Source organism: Copadichromis virginalis, linkage group LG5 (assembly GCF_057382275.1).
Source record: "Copadichromis virginalis isolate Kocher_CV1m ecotype Utaka linkage group LG5, C_Virginalis_male_GT1.1, whole genome shotgun sequence".
Classification (NCBI taxonomy): Eukaryota; Metazoa; Chordata; class Actinopteri; order Cichliformes; family Cichlidae; genus Copadichromis; species Copadichromis virginalis.
Genome location: NC_140622.1, coordinates 34,312,949 through 34,333,339, shown reverse-complemented (window position 1 = coordinate 34,333,339; position 20,391 = coordinate 34,312,949). Strand labels below are relative to the sequence as shown.

The 20,391-nt window shown below is 36.2% G+C and overlaps 2 protein-coding genes across 6 annotated transcripts in view; one reads left to right on the top strand and one right to left on the bottom strand.

Annotated features, from left to right (window-relative positions):
* syt2b (synaptotagmin IIb) overlaps nt 1-9,800 on the top strand; it is a 29,651-nt gene extending 19,851 nt beyond the window's left edge. For 3 of the 4 annotated variants that reach the window (XM_085457478.1, XM_085457477.1, XM_085457480.1), the window contains 6 exons: nt 869-1,000; nt 2,603-2,770; nt 3,667-3,834; nt 4,832-4,949; nt 5,134-5,267; nt 5,408-9,800. In XM_085457478.1, the coding sequence (XP_085313604.1) occupies nt 869-1,000; nt 2,603-2,770; nt 3,667-3,834; nt 4,832-4,949; nt 5,134-5,267; nt 5,408-5,623 (936 nt within the window). In that variant the 3' untranslated portion in view covers nt 5,624-9,800. The remainder of the gene's footprint in view (nt 1-868; nt 1,001-2,602; nt 2,771-3,666; nt 3,835-4,831; nt 4,950-5,133; nt 5,268-5,407) is intronic. The other variant, XM_085457479.1, reaches the window with a different exon arrangement.
* Nucleotides 9,801-10,492: 692 nt separating this feature from the next.
* Nucleotides 10,493-18,236, bottom strand: LOC146710168 (protein phosphatase 1 regulatory subunit 12B-like). Of its 2 annotated transcripts, XM_085457475.1 has the most exons (7): nt 17,902-18,236; nt 13,946-13,962; nt 13,634-13,772; nt 12,820-12,921; nt 12,584-12,634; nt 12,454-12,504; nt 10,493-10,910 (listed from the first exon to the last, which is right to left on the bottom strand). In XM_085457475.1, exons 1-7 carry the CDS (start codon nt 18,001-18,003, stop codon nt 10,824-10,826), a joined length of 549 nt encoding a protein of 182 aa, XP_085313601.1. In that variant the 5' UTR covers nt 18,004-18,236; the 3' UTR covers nt 10,493-10,823. The 2 variants fall into 2 exon arrangements, with proteins under 2 accessions (XP_085313601.1, XP_085313602.1); XM_085457476.1 differs by lacking the exon at nt 12,454-12,504.
* Between the last annotated feature and the right edge of the window lie 2,155 nt (nt 18,237-20,391).

Below are 20,391 nucleotides of genomic sequence, written 5' to 3'. Positions count from 1 at the left end.
TGGTGAGCCAAAGATTTGCAAATCTCTTCGTTTTATGGTAATACTCAAGGAGGAGGTAGGATGTGACGACACTGGATGACCCAAAGAAAAGATTACAAAGTCAAGATCACCTAAGTTACTTAATAAGAAAAATCATATTGAAGCAGTAAGGCTCTAACAAAATTCAAATAGCTGGCTGTGCCCTTTAATCCTGATTTAGTTTTGTAATAATGGTGAGGTGAAAGGAGAAACATTTATTTTGCCACATTAATTTAAAGAGATGCAGGTTAACAAATTTGAAGTCTTAAAAATAAATCCTATAAAATAAGATACATCCCCTTGCCCTGAATATTATGTCATATTTTTTATTGATTAATATGCATTTGTTCCTGCTGTTGTAAGCTAGTTCCTTAGGGGTCTATCCAAACCTATATCTCCTCGCTCATTTGTTAAGATCTAATGCCTTTAACAACAAGAAATTATTCTTATTTTCAGTTTCACTATTAGGACGTGGCATTTATTACCCTTCTTAGTGGAACTAGCATGCAATGCCTCCACTGATTCTGGCTGTCACTGTACTGCTGAAGCATGTCAGATTTAAGGACTTGCCCACTGATCCACAAACACTGAGACAATCATTTCTACAGTTTCTTAAAAAAAAGTAGGGATACCGATTACAGGCAGCTATGTCCTTTTAAATGATAAATTCCTGGTTTTTATCATCAGGTGCTGTGCAGGTAAGCAGTAACCAAAACATGTATCTCCCACATAAAAACTCCTGGAGCTCCAGTGTCTGTGGCATGCTGGCTGTTATGGGGAACCCTGTATCCTGACTTTTTGTACTCTTACCTTTAACATAGCTTTTTGTTTTGTTACCTTTACACTGCAGACACATCAGGATGACGATGATGATGAGGGAGAGACTGGACTGACAGAGGAAGAGAAAGAGGAAGAGGAGAAAGAGCAGGAGAAACTGGGGAAGCTGCAATACTCTATAGATTATGACTTTGAGAATACAAAGGTCTGTGGTTATCACATTTTGTGAACTACAAAAAAAAAGCTCTAGAAATAATTAACAATTTTGGAGGGAGTTTTTCATGTTTTCTGCTATATTTAAATTACCCATTTGAAACGTTTTAGTGTTTAAAGACATGTTTAAATTAAAGAGTTAGATAACCCAATTCATGTCATCTTCAGTATGGAACTCGCTGTAGTAGCTTGGTTCTGTGCAAAGATAATAAAAAAAATGTAAAGTTATAGTAATTAAATTAATGCTTTTTCTTGTTTATTTAACCCGAAGTGCAAAGAAAAAACAAGCTTTTTCTTTCATGGGTGTCATGAATGAAACATTTTCTTTACCTGGGAGATGCATAGTAGCAATAATACCACATAATGCCTCTGTGCTGAGTAATCCAGCTCTTAATAAGGGACTCTAAAGGTGCCAAAACACTAAAGCAAACATTTTAATTGAAAGATAATACCTTAAGATTTCTCTAGTTCGTTACTTACATTAATCCAATTCCCAGAAAGCTGAAACTGTTCGTCTGGACAGTGTTTTTAGTGGGAGAAACATTTTTTCACTCATCCAGGTCACTTCTTCAGTCGCATTCCTCCCACCGCTACCCATGAGCGGTATCAACTTTCTGAGATTTCCTTACCTGGATCCATCAAGACATTAATCAAATATTTTTATTTATTTATTTTTTGTAATGTATTCTGAAATTTCACATTCAATTATGCAAATTAGGCATCATTGCCAGTTTTGAAAACTTTTCTGGAACAGATATCTGAACATTGGTAAGAGTGAGATCAATGAGACTCGGAATTCTTCTTTCATTCTTTTGACGTATTAAAGTTTTTACAAAGGGCTGATTTTTTATTACTCCATAAATCAGAAATTACTGTCAGCAGCCAGAAAAAGAGTAATTTTCCATGACATTTTGAGGAATAGAGAGTTCCCTAATTCAGGCTTTGAATGTGAACAAACACCAAATATAAACTTCACAATTTTAATAGCAGCAAAACAGGACAGTTAAGTTGATGTTACTCAAGGTTACATTTACATACTATACAAAACCTGAACAGGAGTATGCAGAAGATGAACATTGTCAGTAAAACCACAGTTATTTTTAGGGCTGAAAAGACAAAAGAGGCTAAACCTTAAAAGAGTAACTTGTTATAGTGGCTTCAGGTAAATCAAAAGACATTTATCTAACCGTGGTACTTCCAGCAGCTTAACTGATTACTCGACAGCATATGAGCAAACCTTCATGTGCTCAATTAAAATGCCAATAATTCACTAGATATGAAACACAGTAGAGGGTGAAATGGCTGTACTTTTAATGTATCTGTAAAATATAGACAGCTAAAATCTGTATTTTCTAGCACACAGTGTAATACATTTTTTAGAAGTTACCACACTGTGACAATTGGATGACACTGAGGAAAAGCTTCTGACATCCAGTATGTCTCCAGTCAGCTGAGACGCTTGTGGTGATGGATTGCGAGGCTTATATAACCAGTCTGAGGCAGTGACCCTCAAAGAAAAGTTGCATTTTTGCCTGATAAAATTCTGTTTTCACTGCTCCTGTTGCTTACATACACCCTCATTTTCTCCACACAGCTGACAATTGGTATCCTTCAAGCTGCAGATCTCATGTCCATGGACTCAGGTGGAACCTCAGACCCTTATGTTAAAGTCCTGCTCTTCCCTGACAAGAAGAAGAAGTTTGACACCAAAGTGCACAAAAAAACACTGAACCCTGTCTTCAATGAGACATTTGTTTTCAAGGTGAGTCTTGTTCTTGCATGCAGCTGTAAAAAAAAAGAAACATAAATCTTATTTGAGCAAGTTGTTTTTTTTTTTTAAATATCACAAATCATTATCGCAGCTTTTTGTGTATGAAACTGACAGTATGTCAGGTTTGTCTGGCTCTGTGTGTGTACCCACTGGCCTATGCAGCCTACATGCTGCTCTTAGATGCTCCTAGCTAATAAGCCCCACTGGGACTTTGCAAGTCTCTCTGGGTCAAGCTGCAGGCGATACCAGTCTGCAAAATGTTAAAACTGCAGCAGAAAAATATCTTATTGTACAGGCTGCCCTTTATTGCCATCTCCAAAGGCCTCCCATGAGAATTTCACTGTCAGATTTATTGTTTCTCCATCAAAATTTATTCCAGATATTTTCTTTCTTTTTAAAACAGAAGATGCTTTTTTTTTTTTTATTTCATGTATGCCTATGCAGTTTGTAGTAGAGGTGTCCTCATCTTCATTTTCACATAGATTTCTGTGGATTGGGGTGTAATAACTTATTTTTCCTAATATGTTTGTTGTTTGCATTTGAGAAAATAACCGTGCATTTCATTTAGTGCTTTTAGGGCGTATTATTTGTCTGGTTTCTCAGATTATTTTCTCTGATAATTTATAATTTAACATTTTTAGTTCACTTAGTTTTTTCCATTTAGTTTTGATTATTGACTGTTTTCTGTATAGCAGCTGCTAAACACTATAAATTTGTAAGCAAGTATTTGTATCATTTAATGAGGGGGTTTTTCAGTGGGACTAACTCGCCCTTTTCAAGAATTCCAGAGGCAGTTTATGTGAAGTTTAATGACATTAAAAATAAACCTATTTATCCTGTGAGACAGATAAATACAATCTAAAAGTGACATTGTGTTTCTTGGTCAGGTACCCTATGAGGAGCTTGGTGGAAAGACCTTGGTGATGTCTGTTTATGACTATGACCGATTTTCTAAACATGATGTCATTGGAGAGGTAAAGCTGCCCATGAACACCATTGACCTTGGACGGCCTATTGAGGAGTGGCGGGATCTCGAGAGTGCTGATCAAGAGGAGGTGCTTATTGAACTGATTCATTCTGTGATCTTTAAATAATAGACCATTGAGATTCTAAACTTTCTGGGTGTCAACCCTAAGAAAAAGCCCCAAACCAATTATGAATTGATGCTACTATCAAGTATTGTCTGTCTAGACAGAGATCAATTATATCTTATTTTTCTGAGCCACAATGCTCCATTGTTGACCAAAAATCAATTAAGAACACATTCAGCTGCACCATTGCACCAGCTTACATGTTCCTTCATTCAGTATTCATGCTGCTTCCATGAATACTTATTTGAGCACTAACTGTGTATCAATTCAGGTTTAAACACAGTTAAATGTAGTTCACCAAAAATTCTCCCTCTTTATTTATTTGCATTTAATTTTACTTGAAAACTACAGCAGGGCTGAGGGGCTTGATGTCGACTCGGTTGGAGGAGTCAGCAAGATGTTTATGGCACTGGTTGATCATCCTATCTTTAATATTCAGAAATAATTTAGCTCCTTGATTAGTTCGCATTTCTTAAAAGATGGAATTTCATAACAGTGCACAAACATTCAGACACATAGAAATCAAAAATTTTATTTATGTCAGTGGAGCAACAAATTTCTCTCCTTGCATTTCTACACCTGTGAACAATGATGCTGAGATAGTTTGCTTGAATAATTAAGGAAACTATCTCACTTTTTTAAATTTATCACAACTGATTACATACATAACCTGCTAGTATCTCTAGTCTTTTCCAGTGTCTTTTTCGAGGTTATCCCTGCCCCCAGTCATCAAAGTGGATTTTCAAAGTCTAAAAGCTCAGAGCGATCATAAATCCAGATAGAGGGGTTTTATTCCAAATAATGTCACTGTTGCAGCAACAAAAACCCCTCAGTTTCAGTCTAAGAGTATAAATCTTGATAAATAAAAGCTATGTTTTGCACCCACCCATCACAGAAAATGCAATTTATGGACATCTGATGAGTATGTGTGCTTGTCATTTCTGTGTCTCTTACTGCTCAGCCTGAGAAACTTGGAGATATCTGCATCTCCCTTCGTTATGTCCCCACTGCTGGAAAACTCACTGTCTGCATCCTGGAGGCAAAGAATCTGAAGAAGATGGACGCCTGCGGTTTATCTGGTAGAAAAAAAAACACATAATACTCTTGTCCTTTGGCACATGCAAGAAAATTCAATTTGAAGAGAAAATTCAAAGAAAAACCATTTAAAATACAAACAAACAAACAAATTAAGAAACACTAAAGGTTGTGTCATTGACAGAATAAGTTTTTCTCTTTTGTTCATCATATTCATGTTTTTTCCAGATCCTTATGTAAAGATCCAGCTGCTCCAGGGTGGTAAGCGTCTGAAGAAAAAGAAGACTACAGTGAAGAAGAACACCCTAAACCCATATTACAATGAATCCTTCAGCTTTGAAATCCCCCTGGAACAGATGCAGGTACAGTACAAGTCATACAACACCTTTTGGACTTCACTGATATGTTATAATAGCTCATGAATGAATCTCCACTACAGTTTGAATGATGAAATGCCCAGAAAACAGATAATTGATTACATTTTCTCTTGCTGCCTTCTCAGAAAATCTTGGTGGCAGTCACAGTGTTTGATTATGACAAGATAGGTAAGAATGATGCCATTGGAAAAATCTTCGTGGGCAGTAAGGCTACTGGCTTAGGTCTGAAGCACTGGTCTGACATGCTGGCTAATCCACGCCGTCCCATTGCCCAGTGGCACCCATTGCAGCCAGAGGAGGAAATTGATGGCCAGCTGGCATCCTTGAATGCAAAGAAGTAACACATCTCACCAACCAGCTAATGCACTAACTCAGAAATCCAATCTTCATCCCTACTTTGCATGAATTTCATGACTTCACACATGACTATTTGTCAAAAGTCCTGCTCAAAAAAAAAATATTAAAAAAAAGACATTGTAGAATATCTGAAACTCTTTTTGAGCATCACATTTCCCACATTAATGTATGCTGAGAAGAATGGTGTTGAGTTACCGGGTGACTGGTTAATGAATGATCGACTTTTAGTCTTTCCTTCATTTGAAGAATCTCATTCTTAGGGTGCTGACACTGAATGGAATTATTGGTGAAGACAATGCTGGATATATATATAAAAAAAGGCTTTAGTTTAGTTTATAGAGCATGCTTTACTTACCTCCCCACTGCTCTGCGTGCATCACGCCCAGTATTGTGTCTTGCTAATAACTGTGCTTTAACTTGCAATAGAAAGTACTCTAATTTGGGGTTATTTCCTGCATAAAGTTTGTCTTAAGTCTATCAATGCGAAGAGATTCAAGTGCAGATGATTCAGGTTGAGATCAATGAATGCAACAATCAATTCTGGAATATGTATGACATTTTTCTTGATTTTATCAGCTCACATATGAGATGGTGCAAACAGTGCAGCAGAACCATATAGCAGGGATGATGCAGTTGTCTGACTTAAGTTGCTTGTTTTGTGTTGCCACGAAGGCCCATCTATGCATTTAACTTCAACCCATATTTCTGTGTCTTCAGACAGGTGTAATGTAAGACAGGAATACAAGGGTGCCTTCCTAATATGACACTTTGAGAAGTAGTGCAGGTTTTATTGTTTATTTTAAAGTGGTTGAATATTGTTCAAAATGTGTCAGGGACACTGTGAATGTGCCATTTGAAATCTGGCTATGTTGACCACTTGGATGTAAAACCTTACTTATCCATTGTAGAAGTAAGGCACTAAAAAGGATTACCAATGATGCTGAAAACAGTACTGACTATGCTTCTTTGATTTCTGTTGTTTAGTAAAAGACAGTGCCATTTTGGTTATTATGTTTTGACATTCATTAAAACGATTCCACGTCATTGGCTGATGTTGTAGTTCTACTGTAATTCACTTCAATATTTCTGTAGTTTCTGCTGAAACAACATGAGGATTTCTGTCAAAGACGAAATGTTTTTATAGATTATTGAATTTGAAATGTAAGATGTAGCTTTGATTTGTATTAATGAGGTGTGTAGAATCTAAACATAGCAACTGTATCATCAAACGTATACAATACACACATCCTGGACCATCTGCTTGAACCAAATAGAGCTGCAGAATAGAGCATGTATCATGCCTCGCAGTATTTTGTCTTGTTTGAATCACTCGGTCGGGACACAAGCTTTTTGATCCTGGAGACAAAGTGCTGCAATATGGTGATGTTGAAACTTGTAGGCAAATTATTAGTGTAATGTTTAGTGGCTTGGAAGCAAAAAAGGACACAAAGAATTGATTATTATAAGGGAATGACTGAGGATAGAACATTTAAAATGTTGACATTTAAATTCCACTGAATTTACCAATGACCTGATCTCTTTCCTGTAGCAGCTCCTCTTAACTGAAGAATCATGACTGTCCCCATATTGGTTTCTTTGAGTTAAATGTAGACATATGTAGGATTAAAATTGTCATTTATTGCAGGAACCTTAAAAAACCCCAAAAAAATAGCTTTAGAAAATGGATGACACTTTCTCTAATCATACGTGATGACAACCTGAACCTGAAAAATCTTCCGAATTTACCGGGAGGGAAAAGAGTCAGTATCACTTTCTTATAATTCAAATCATTGTAACTGAAATCATTATTAATGACAACTAATTTCTGGCTTCAAACACTGTCTAGAGCCTCTCTGATGTTGAGTTTCACTGCTTACGTAGGTAATTTTGGATTCTGAACTGGCCATGAATTGATGGAACTGGACACATGTCCAGGGTTTTACCCCATCTCTTGTGGATTATCTCCAGGGATTGGCTCCAGCCCACTCATCCACTCAACCCGAGTTGATACATTGATGTTATCAGTGAATTCTAAGTGAGACAAAATCAGGGAATCGGTGTTTTGTGAATTACTTTCTTTAAATCAAAAAATCCAAAATCAGATCTTGGGAGGCCAACACATTAAAATATTTTCTCAGAATTTCAGAAACTGGAAAAAATGAACTCATAGAAACTTGTGTCTACATTTAGTGCTTTTAAATGTCAACATAGATTTTTCAGGACATTTTTATAAGGGGGCAGTTTGTTTAAAAAAGAAAATGTTAAGGCAGTCGTTCGTATGCATCCACGTCGCCAGCAGAAGTATCTAATGGTGAGCAGCGGCACATTGACAGGTTCATCCACAGTACTTCTTTACAATTGTTAACATATGCATCCCGCAAAATTTGTTAATAGGCTACAGCATGTATTTACAAGATGATGTAAATAGCGGCATGTTTTAAAGAGGAACCATAATTATATTGTGTATGTGTGTTTGTGTTCTGTGTCATTTTTATAATAAAACAGAGTATAAAAAAAGGATGCACTGACTGCAAAGTGTATGAATTTCTGCTGAATGTATGTCTGAACAATCCATGTTTGGCTTACCAGACTCCATGAATGCCTCAGTTAAAAACACAGCTGATTTTAGTGTCACATGGAAATCCATTGCATTTTCATCAAACTGCATGATCGTCTGATTTTCCGTCATTGTTTTTATGTCTCTATGCTAGTGTGTTTTTTTCCTCAGGCTACAAGTCATGTAATAATTGTTCATTTCTGAGTGTATTAATACATAATCAGTTAATTGTATATATTTCAAAACAGGAGAATACTTGTCTCCTTAATTTTCTATCTCAGTGTACCTAAGTGTTTCCTTCATGTACTCCTGCCAGACGGGTGTCAAGTCTTAGTTAATCAAATGTCAGTGCCGTACATTAGCTAACTGACTTGTAGCCCCTTTTTCGTCACACGTCATTAAATTGTACCTCCTCATCTTCTTGCTTTTCAAGAAAATTAGCTTTTATTTAAATTGTAGGATAAATTAAACTGAATTCAGTTGTAAATTCATTATTCAGTAGTGTCTTCTTTGCTTCATAAGTAATTAAATATTATTACAGCATACCAGATTATTGATGCTGTTCTTTTAAGTAGCTACCATCTAATAATCAAGCAATCAATATTTTTTTTCATTACAAATGCCACTGTATGAACTGATATACTTTAACTAAGGGATTACAATAGGATGAGCTGGTGTTGTGTCGCTTGTGCATGCTCTTAGATACTGACGCTGTCTACCACATCATTTACAATGTGGGCCTTCATTTTTCTGCTTTTTGAGTCATTATCATTTACGTTTAGATAAAGCCTTATTTATAAGATGGAGTGCATGGAGATGAACGCGCCTAATCCTCTCTGCACTCTCTTTCACATTAAGACTGTTTCTGGTTTCGAGGAGATGAGCTGAAGACAGAGGATTAATGTCTAATTCCAATATCTTTTTTGTGGAGAAGCACCTCATTACATCCTTTAGTACACCGTGTGTCAGCACATCCTCTACTCTTTGATATAGAACTTATATTTTACATGTGCTAGTTTATGTATTTTCAACAGGAGTGTAGAGCCGGCATTCGTTAAATGGTCTTCTGTTAAGGTATGTTAGGTATGTTCTCTGCGATGCAGGCAACAAAATCCCTGTCTTCCTGGGTCTCACAAGCTGTCTTGGGCACAGAGCAGACCCAAACAGTGCAGATTCAACATTCAACATTCGAAATGCAATACTGCCAACCTGCTGCTTCGGTAATGGTTCCTTTACAGTCATAATCCTGTTAAGTCAACATAGCCATATAACAGAACATCCAAAGACAGTCAAGCTCGCTTGTATATTCACTTACCCAGCAACATAGACAAGCGAAATGCTTGAATGTCGTTCGTCATTCTTGTTTTGTCTTGTTGTAGAGGTGTGTCAATAGTTGTGCCTTTTTGTGAACTGCATGATTTAATTCTGTACAGAATCCATGTTTTTCCAGCAGAAAAGCAAACAAAAAAGACCAAAAAAGTTGTACTCATACATCATTCTGTGTAGAACTGAAGTACTCAAGGGAACCAAAATATGAGGATGTGATCAGAGCATATCTCTGTGTTGTTCATATGTAATAATAGGAAATAAAGGCATTTTAAGTAGCTTTGTCCCATGTGTTGTGTAAATGTATGTAGAGGATGCATTTCCATTTATGGTCAGCGGGTGGCGTTGCATGCATAAAATAAATGCCAAGAAACAGCTTAGTAGCTGAGTGTGACACATAGATGACAGCCCAGCGTTAAAAAAAAAAAAAAAAAAAGTAAGACACAGTTTTATGCCTTTAAATAAAGGATATCATATTCACCATTTAGCGATAAAGTCCATGTGATTTGATCAAAATCACCACAACTCCTACTTAATTGACGCTAATATGACAGATTAATAAGTGCATGAGATTGAGGCGATATTTTACAAGAAAGCTAAATTTGTTTTGACACTTTTATAGGGAAAAAAATATATAAATACATAATTTTTTTAAACATTTTTTCTATTTAAACTTGTAAGCCAAAGATCGTGTTACTTGCAATATCATCAGTCAAGGTAAAGCTCTTAAATCAGAGATGACACTCCTACGTTCCTAAAAAATGTTTCTCATCCATCACCCACTGTCCCTGATAGTTCAGAGCCCATTTTCATGATCTGCATATGGAATAGGCCAAATATTGCTGTTTCCATGGCAATGCTTCTTTGGAAATACCTGCAATATTTTGTCCATTTTTGTGAAAGTGTCTACTCAGTAACAAAATTTCATATACTGTTTACTTGAGGACAATTTACTCACGTAAAGACAGTAATAAGAAACACGTAAACTGGCATTTGCCTTTATTTAGAAATATTTAGTGAGTTTACATTTTAAATTTTAAATTGATGCATTGTGCATTTACAGTTGGACAAATGTGTCTTCTTATATGTGAACAGGAGGATGGAAAATCAGTATTAAATCAACATCTCTTTCATCTTTCTAAACAATCAGTAGAAAGGGCTCAGTTTAATACATTCTGCTGACCAATGTACATATCTTTTCAGAGGATGGACTTATGCTTTCAGAAATTTAAAGGATACAGATTAAAATATGACTTCTTGAATCCTTTCTTCTTCTTCCTCCCTCCTGTCTGCTTCCCTTCTCACTTGGAGAGTTTGGTGATGACACGGATTAAAGCCCCATTCTCATCCTTTAGTCTCTGGTTTTCCATCTTAAGCTCTGCTTTAATCTGAGGGAAAAGAGAGTATAAAAACATAAGGGTGGACAGAGTATCTAAAAAGTCCTACAACTCGTCCCAGGTAGAGCATTTCTGCTTACAGTGGCTAGTATAAGGATTTGCTTGTTCTTAATTTGTAGTTTAAAAGTAAGTTCATATTTTGGTAGTGTCTTCATGGGCTACACACCAAGGACTGGTTTTTATTTCTGGTCATGTCAGTAATCTTTTCAGCCTTGGTCACATCAAATGGGAGGTAGCAGATTCAGAGTACAACAGACCACCCGCAGAACACATGCTAATCTACCTCTTAAAACAAAGGCATAACCTTGGATTCTTGCAAAACCACAAGTAAACATTTTTTTTGCTATAAACAATATTTACTTTGAGCACAAAATTTGTTTCACTAGATTTGATCGACAGTGACCACAACACCCTGTAACTGTCATAACATTTACATATAATATTAATAAATACAATGAATCTTGATCTGTGCAGAGACCACTTTTTAAAAGTTGTGCATAACACAGGAGAGAGAAACACAGGGATACAGAACGGTGTCTTCTAAGAGAAAAAAAATTCTTGCTCACAAAGTGGACAGTAACAAGGTCCTGCTTAAAGTGAAACTCATACAAGTTTGCTGGTGTTTATAAATGATGGACGTAGCTTCAGGGTCTGAAAAGTGAAAGCAATGCAAAAGTGCCTTAAACCTACAGTCTGTCTTATCACCAGCATGAGATGGTTCCTGCATGTTCAGTTGTATAGTAATCTATGGGAAAAAAATGTTTTTTGGCTCCTTTGAGCTATGGCCAGCGTAAACACTCCCCTGTGGTCTTAGCCGCTACTTTTAAGTTCTCTTTTTAGATTCTGGACCCCATTCAAGTCAAATAGGATGGAAAAAACCAGGTATGCTGCAGAGAGGACCTACCTTGTGACTCATAGTTTGCTACTGTACAAGTGTTCAGTGCTTCTTGGTTTCTCAATCTGATCCATGGCCTGAGGCTTCTAAACCTATTTCTAACCAAACCTGATATCATACTGACTACGGTATGTCCATCTTTTATCTACATTCTATGAAGGTTTCTGGTTTCTACTCTTATTAGTAACTGGTACAGAAAGAAAACTGGCCTAAAGAATAAAGGACAGACTGATCTTTATTAAACAAATACAATAATGTGTTCATACACACTGACAGACAGATGCTTTTAGACCAGTTTTGAATAATTTCTCTGTTGTAAAGGTATATTTTTAGACCAGCATCTTTGTTTAGGTCTCTCATTCACAGACAACAAGAGGTTTTTGTTTGCATTCACTTGTGCAGAACACAGCAGACATTTGTGGGCTTTACGCTGCACATGAATACTGATTGCTCACTCGCTGCAGTGCTCACACATTGCACAGCCAGCAGAGCATAATGGTGACAAATGATGTCAGCTAAAACCACTGAAGACAAAACAGCTGAGACCACAGCACCAAGTTACAACCAAACACTTACTGTATATTCTCAAAAGAGACTTAATGTTCAAATTCAATTTTAAGGCATTTATAAAACATTTACCTTCAGTTGTTCTTCCATATCTGATATCCTCTTTTTAAGGCTCCAGCTTTCCTTTAAGTATAATCATTAAAGGTAATTAAAATAAACGAGTAAAAATGCTTAAAAAACACTTCTCCTCTTGAGTCCATACCTTTTTTTCTGCTTCTAGCACATTGGCCCCACAGTCATCCTGTCTCCCCTTCTGCAGCAAAGAGAGATTACTATGAGAAAAGATTGCAATTTATGGAAACAGCTTGATTATGGAGTCTCTGTTATCAATGTCTCATATTTATGTAAAAAAAATGGACTGTTGCCCTTTTCAAACAAGTGGTTAATTTGTTTCTCAGTAGTGTTTCTGGATCATTACTTCAGCCTTGCTTAGAGTACCTGTGCTCTCTCCAGCTGGTCTTGCATCATGGTGAGTTCCTGTTTACTTGTTTCCAGTCGGGACTTGAGCCTTTGATTTGTTGCCAGTGCCTTTTCATACATCTACAAAATACCCACATGTTAGGATTTCCACCACCAAACACTGCCACCAGGACACATTTTTGTGGTAGTTTCAGTTTTCATCAATTGCCATCAGGGTCAGATTTCTTCCTTAAAATATCTTGACAGACATTAGATTGCCATTAGGTTTAGTATATGTGTTACATGTATAATGAATCATATTGACTTTGGAGACTTTTTTCCTCCCATGATGTTCACATTAGTGGCTGTGAGGGAAATGCTTCAACAAGTTTTGGATGAATCACTCATGGCACTTGTGTTTGTCAAGATAAGCTGTGCTATCTTTGGTGATCATATTACTTTCATAAAGCGACATAGAACCCATTAGCATCGTAGTATCTGCCCCCCTGAATACGTGATTCTGATTCATTTTCATATAATTTCATATGAATAAACTATTTTTCTCATCTGACAACATTAAAAAAGTGCAGTGGTATTAAATTTACATACTTAATTTCTATTTGAAATTAGATTTGATTATTATCAGCAGTAGCTCCCATTCTATTCATCATTTTCATTAAATCCAAATGTTACGAATTATTGAGCCCACTGAATCTCTGTGTGCTCTTTTTATTTTTGTTCTTTTATTACAGTACATACGCATCTACAGTACTGTCAAAAAGTAGCACTCAGAATCTACATATTACAAATCTATAACAGTCGTGTATATTTGTATTTAAGGTGTATCACATACCTTTTTATAATCATTATTTGCTGTCTCTTCTTGTGCCTTTTTCCTTGCAGATAGTCTGTTCTCTCTTTGTAAAAAGTAGGACTCAGCATGGTTTGTTGATGTGTCATTGGAGACATCAGATGATCCAGATGATCCCAATCTGAAGACACAGGAGATATATTAACTATTAATTCAGATTTAGCACACTCTTTGCCCAATTGAATGGATATACTCCTGTCAGTAATGGATAGATTCCTGTTTTTGTTGTCATTCTGGTAATACGTGGTAATGCCTTTCTTACTGATGGTGTAAATCAAATTAGAAGAACCTTACCTAGAGAGCCTCTCATGCTGAAATGAGAAGAAAATGTTTTAGAAAGGGGTGCAATCTGACCAAAGTTTAAAAAAAATAAATAAATAAAAAAATACAGTATGACAACCACACGAATCACTTTTATAAACATTCCTGATTCTCTTAACCAAGATATCAGCTGTGCTTAACCCCTTACATTGCATAAGGAACTATTTCAACCCCATTTTCCAGCAAATGCACAAACATTTTCTTCTGCATAAGACTGTTACACTAAAATAAAGGTAATTTGGACTCAGAGCATGTTTTATTACAGGCACAATGTCAACAAAAATAGATACAGACTATATTATCAATATTCATGCAATTGCATGTCTGGGTTTCTGGAAAATTACTTGTTCAAGAATTATCTTGAAATGGACTTTTAGTGGGGAAAAAAAGGTTTATGGCAGTCTGAAATTCTCAGCCAAGTTAAAGGGGGGAGAGGAAATGATTCCTTAAATAAACTGACAAGCACAGATAGCTAAAACACATCCAAAAAAGGTAATAACTACTGCACCGACTACTGCTTAACTCTAAATTAGGAAATAATTTCCTCAGGAGATGACAAAATATAGGATAATACATCAACTTATAAGGTTAGTAAATATAATAAAGTATGAAATATAAGGACTATATATATGGTACAAAGTCTTCCACACCAGTTCTGCTGAGTTGACAGTTGAGATCCAGTGACTGGGAAGGCCATAGCATATTTTTTTAAAGTTTGTTTCCTTTTGTGATTTGAAATTTTAAAGTTAAGACCACTAGCAACAATAAGATGTACACTTGTGCTGCCACATTCAACTGTAGTGAAACTATAGACTGTATCTAAACAATGGACTTAGCTTTCTTTTCTGAAGACTATAGCCATTGTAAAAGTCCCTTGAGCCTCTATTCTTCCGTGGCCAGCAACTGGCAGTGCCTATGATGCAAATAGAAGTCAGACTCTATAGAAAACATCCACTGGCTCCTCTGATCCATGAGCTCAACAAACACTCTTCTGCCCCCTGAATAGTCTCTAGCACTTGCTTGAAATATGTTTACCATTACTGCAAAAATTAAGGCTCAAATAGAGAATTGTTTAGAATAGGCATATCTTGTCTGATAAGGTAGGTCTTTCTCTGGGGAGCATGTTGTTATGTTCTCCCCGTGCCTGCATGTGTTTTTGTACTGACACTTGGGCTTTCTCTCAAGATTTGTATTTGTGGTTTATCTGGTCATTTTAAATTGGCCATAAACATGAGGTAGATAAAGTACTTAGATTATATATGCTCGAAGCTCGTACCTTGTAGTCCAAAGCACTTTGAGTGGTCAGTAAGACTATAAAACATCACATGAGTTCCACTCCATTTCCATTTCCTACAAGCGCCTTCAGTTTAATGTCACTCATGAAATTTGGTTTCAAAACAGCTAGCAGTGGCAAACATGCTCAGCTAGAAGTTTCACTGCAGGACCAGTTATAGATGATGTCACAGTGGCTATATCCAGCTTTATTTACAATCTGTGAGTGTAACTCAGCACCAGTATAGGAAATAAAGCTGTTTTTTAACATGTGTTTACTGCTTTTTTGTGTATTTTAACTCAGATTGCTCTTGTTATCTAATGCTAACCAACTAGTTTCTGTGTCTGAATTCAACCAAATAGCAAGAGGAAATGAAAAATAAACAGAGAGCCAAGGCAAAACTAAACAGTCATTTTAGAAAAAGGTCAGACTGGAGTCTTCGTTTCAACAGTTGGATGTTTTTTGCAAATGCTGTTTCTTTTGCTCTCCATGCTGACTGCTTACTTGCATGCACCCAAACCTGCTAAATCATCGGTCAATAGCACTCAGACTACAAGCAGCCTATAAACAGAAACATTGTCACTACCAAACATTATGTCCCTTGCCTACAGATTATGGATATCCATATAAAGAATTTCTTTATTAAAATTAGTAGGAACAAATTAGCAACACTATTATGTGCTTGGAGGACTTCTTGGATACTTGTTATTGTTATACTTCAAAAATTTGTCTGCAATAATCTGGTAAGATTTTATCATTTGATTAGCAAACGTTATGGGACAAACATCCTAACCTTAGAGAGCAAAAGAAAATATATGCCCAAGTCCTGTGGTGACATTAGCATTTAGCTGAAAGCACCGCTGTTCCTAAATACAGCCTTGTAAAGATACTAGCATGGCTGCCCACTTTTGTGTGATAGATTAAAAGGCAAGAAAGCAAAATACAGCCTCCAGTAGACAAAAATAGCTTCGCCACGTTTCTTTTCTAAACCCACCTTTTAATCCTCAAGTGTGCTTTCTGTTTATTCATCATAAGAAAAGCTCTTACTGTAACTCTTTTAGTGCAAACAATACGTTTGTTTAAAGCTTGTAAAAGTAATGATCTTGCTTTTTGCCTGTACTTCTGCATTTTGTCTTTTAGAAAATTCAAACAGAGAATTGACTTGTTAATATAAGACAGTCCACACAGTTACAGTTTACACTGCATCTTTATTCTTTCAGAGACCTTTGGTAGAGACTGTAGTATAAACTTCAGCCAAAAAACAGATATGTATCCTTTGCCTGAGGGCTACATGTCATGTGAAACTGATAAAGTAAGCTAAATTCTCTAAAGAAGAGACAGGGTTTTAAGTTGAAGGCACATTGTGTAAACACAGTGATACGCTTCACTTCAGACATTTATGGGACCTTTAAAGAGATGACATCCAGTCATGTCTGCAAACCCTGCCATGCTATGTAAATGACAATGAACAATATACTGTATTCAGACCTGGAAAAAGCTCGGATTTATATTAAGCAGTATCGCACAGAAACAGATGCTGATCAAAAAGTTTGTCTTTGTCTCATGAAGGACTGACTCCATCTGAAATCTGTCCTCCAGCCTTCCCAGATTCTGTGAGGGACTTTTTGTCTAATGACCAGCTATTCCCAAATGGAAAATATGAGCTTCCCTTAGGACTAGCAGAGAGATAAACATCCATAAATACTGGGTTCCCACAAGTCAGTCCTCCAAGCACTGTCCCTCTTTCCTTCTGTTCCTCTTCATCCTGTCTTTCATCCCCCCTGCTCTGTCTCTCTTTCTCTCTATTTTTCTCTTGCCTCCTCCTCCTCCTCCTTTCTTCCTGTTGCCCTTTCTCTCACAAACTTTTCTCTGCGTCACACCATATATTTTTCTCAAGAGGTTCTTGGTTTGCATAAACAGATAAGACTAACTGCTCATTACAACATTTCCTTCAAGTTTTCTGCTCCCTTGCTCACGAACATCAACGTGTAGCTTTATTTATCAGTTTATGTGTTACTATGGTCATTTGAACTATCCCCATATACAGTAATGAACAATATAAAACTGCACATTCTCCACATGGTTTATTACAAGTATCTAATAATCTAACTCCACAGACCCTAGAATGCAATAAAATAAGTAATCCCAAAGATAAGCTATTCGAACTTAAAGGAAAACACACAATTTATTTAGAATGTAAAAATAGCACATTATTGGGTAAATATAACACTTTGGGCTGTATTGGACTAAATTACCACAAAATCTCCTCTGCAGTTATAGAATGTCAAACTGGACTACCAAAATAAAACATTGTAATCATGTTGCAGAAACAGTTGAAGACACATGAAGTCTAGCATATTTTGAGAAATTCTACTTCCCTAATTTTTCCTAATTGTACTGCATAAATCATACAAAATGATTAGCTAATGCCACACAATTATGTCCAAAAAACAAAACAGACCAAAAAAAAAAAAAAATAGAATTGGATTGAAGGCAGTGATGAGTTATGTGTGTTCTAATGCTCAGAAATACCTCTGTGGCTTGTTTTCAACACATTTCTTCGACAATGACCGAACCTCAAAGTTAATGTTTTCCTTTTATGGCATTTCCTGCCACTAAACAAACACTTAAAAGATTAAAGACAATCAGGCCTTACCCGCAGGCTCTTAGTAGTGGCAACAGAAGAAACTGGACAAGAGTCAGAGAACTGCTTTCTGATGCGTGACGGATCTTTGTTGTGAGAGGGTAGAGATGACATCGCTCCTGGGCAGCTGGAACCACTGCATGCAGCAGTATTGTCGTCAGAAGTATGTCCAATTTTTTTTTTATGTTCTTCTTAAACGAAAGAGAAGTAGAGAGATATGTATTTTTTTTATCCAGTAAGATTAAAATCAGATTTGTTTTTTCTTTGGTTAAAGGACAATCCAAGCGTCTTCTTCACGTGATAGTGAGACATTGCATATCAGAAGAGAGTGAAACAATTGCACAAGTGTGAGATAGTGGGGCGAAGTGGTGGGAGAGGGGAGTAGGCGGGCTGCAATGTGTGTGCGTGTGCATGTGTGTGTGTGTGTGTGTGTGTGTGTGTACACAAGGATTTATAGCAACATTGTGTAAAGGAATTAACAAACCAGAGTAAAAATTACAAATACAATAAAAAGTCAAATTAATAGTATTTTAAAATGAATATACATTATTCTCTTTTTTAAAGAAAAGCTTGTTTTGTATATTATGGTGTAACTTTGATGCAATGTAAATTCTGTAAATGTGATGTTGTATGTAATGCAAAGGGAAGTAAACTTATTTCAAGGCAAAGAAGTATTTTTTTCCTTGTGAATTAAAATGTGATTTACTATAGAGTCCTTTAAGCAAAAGGGAACCAAGGTTTTTACATTAAAATAAATAAATAAATGAAAACCTACCAGTTTAAATAACTAGCGGAAGACACATCTGAATGTACAGTAGTAAAGGAAGGAAAAGTAATAATAAAAACATATAGGGTGCTTGGCCATGGAGACATGTGTATACTATGTCTTACAGTATATTCTGTCGTTAAAGGTTAATCTTTTGACCGAGCTCCAAGTTGCATGTGTCTGTGGTTACATTAGTTGCAATGCAGTGTAACCAGCTCAAAGGCAGTTTTTTGGCATTCATTTATCTAAAAAGGGTACATTTTCTGCAAGTTATTACCAAATAATGCACTGCTGTAAATTTGTGCCAGTGGTAAAGACACACTTTTTTTTTTTTAGCAAAAATATCTGATTCTGAGTAATTTCTTAGCATTATGAGAGGTGAAAGTTTTAGGAATCTTAGTCATACCAAACTAGGGCTTGGTTTTATTTCTTTTTTCAGCCTCAGTGTACACATCATCTCCATGTACTCTAATCACATTAAAAATCTAATAATTCTACAAATTTAAATTTTTACAGGAATGCTGATGGGAGCACATCGTACATGATGTAACTGCAACTAAAGAAGAATTCTGGATTATTCTATTTATTTCATGTTGGACAACAGCGAGACAGTACAGTTTACATAAAGTGCAACATCCTAACAATGTAGGAGTCAGTCACTCACTTAAAAAGGGCTTGCTGTGGCCTTTTAATCAGTTTCAGTTCAAAGACCAAGGAAAGATGACAGTAGTCCACTTAACATGAGAAATCTGAGGTATCTGAGGTTACATTTAACAGTAACTTGTAAATTGGCTACAAAAATAAAAGAATAAATAAAGATTAACGGCACATATCCACTAGTTACAAAGGTTTTGTTTTCTCCATATCCCCTTTATTCAGTATGCTTCATCATCATATGGCAGTAACCAGGCACCACCTGCTGGCAGAAAACAGTACCTTTCACAAAAGAACTTGACACTGAGAGAACTGTGTAAAGTGATTTCCCGTTTTTAAATTGCTATAACTGACTTGTTGGCCTATAATATGTGAAACATATGTTAAATGCATCCCTCACGAATGATATCAAGTCATCTTGAGCCACAAACATGACATTCTTGTCATAAGGTAGAACCCACAATATGGGAACCTGACATTTATGTATCCTTTATTTATCCAGTTAAAAAGTCTAATTGACATTAAAAATTTATTTTTTTTAAAAGAGAAATCGGACCAAGAGGATAGCAGAAATATAACCCCTTTGTAAATCCTGTTCACTAAAGTCTATTTAGTAATATAAGTAAAGACATTATAAAAAGCACATGGAAACATCAAGATTGGACACATTCACAGGGCTTCATCAAACCGTCATTAGGTATCAACAAACTAAAATGTGCTGAAAAGAACGGACACTGCAAAGCAAAGAAAAACACTGCTCCTGTAAACAGGCTCTAGCTACCGTCTAGTAGCTTGAAGACCCAAATACTGTCAAGACACACCTCAGCTTAGCAGTGTTGCCAATTTAGCGACTTTGTCGCTATATTTAGTGAGTTTTCAGACCCCTTAGCGACTTTTTTTTCTAAAGAAAGTCGCTAAAAAAATACGTGAAAGCGCGCATCGCTTTTACTCTCGACAAGCAGCGGGTGCTGTAACGCAATCAGTTCTTCTTTTACTCTTATGCTGTTTTGTGGATCACAAGGTTTAAAACTACTTATAAACAAACAAACACACACAAACACACACACACACACAAAGTAACT

Bases quoted from the DNA above. Each gene is read 5' to 3' on its own strand.
- LOC146710168 (XM_085457475.1), bottom strand. From the start codon at position 18,003: ATGTCATCTCTACCCTCTCACAACAAAGATCCGTCACGCATCAGAAAG. The intron at 12,505-12,583 runs GTATGGACTCAA...TTATACTTAAAG, and splicing joins TGCTAGAAGCAGAAAAAAAG to GAAAGCTGGAGCCTTAAAAA. The intron at 10,911-12,453 runs GTAAATGTTTTA...CTTTTCCCTCAG, and splicing joins ATATGGAAGAACAACTGAAG to ATTAAAGCAGAGCTTAAGAT.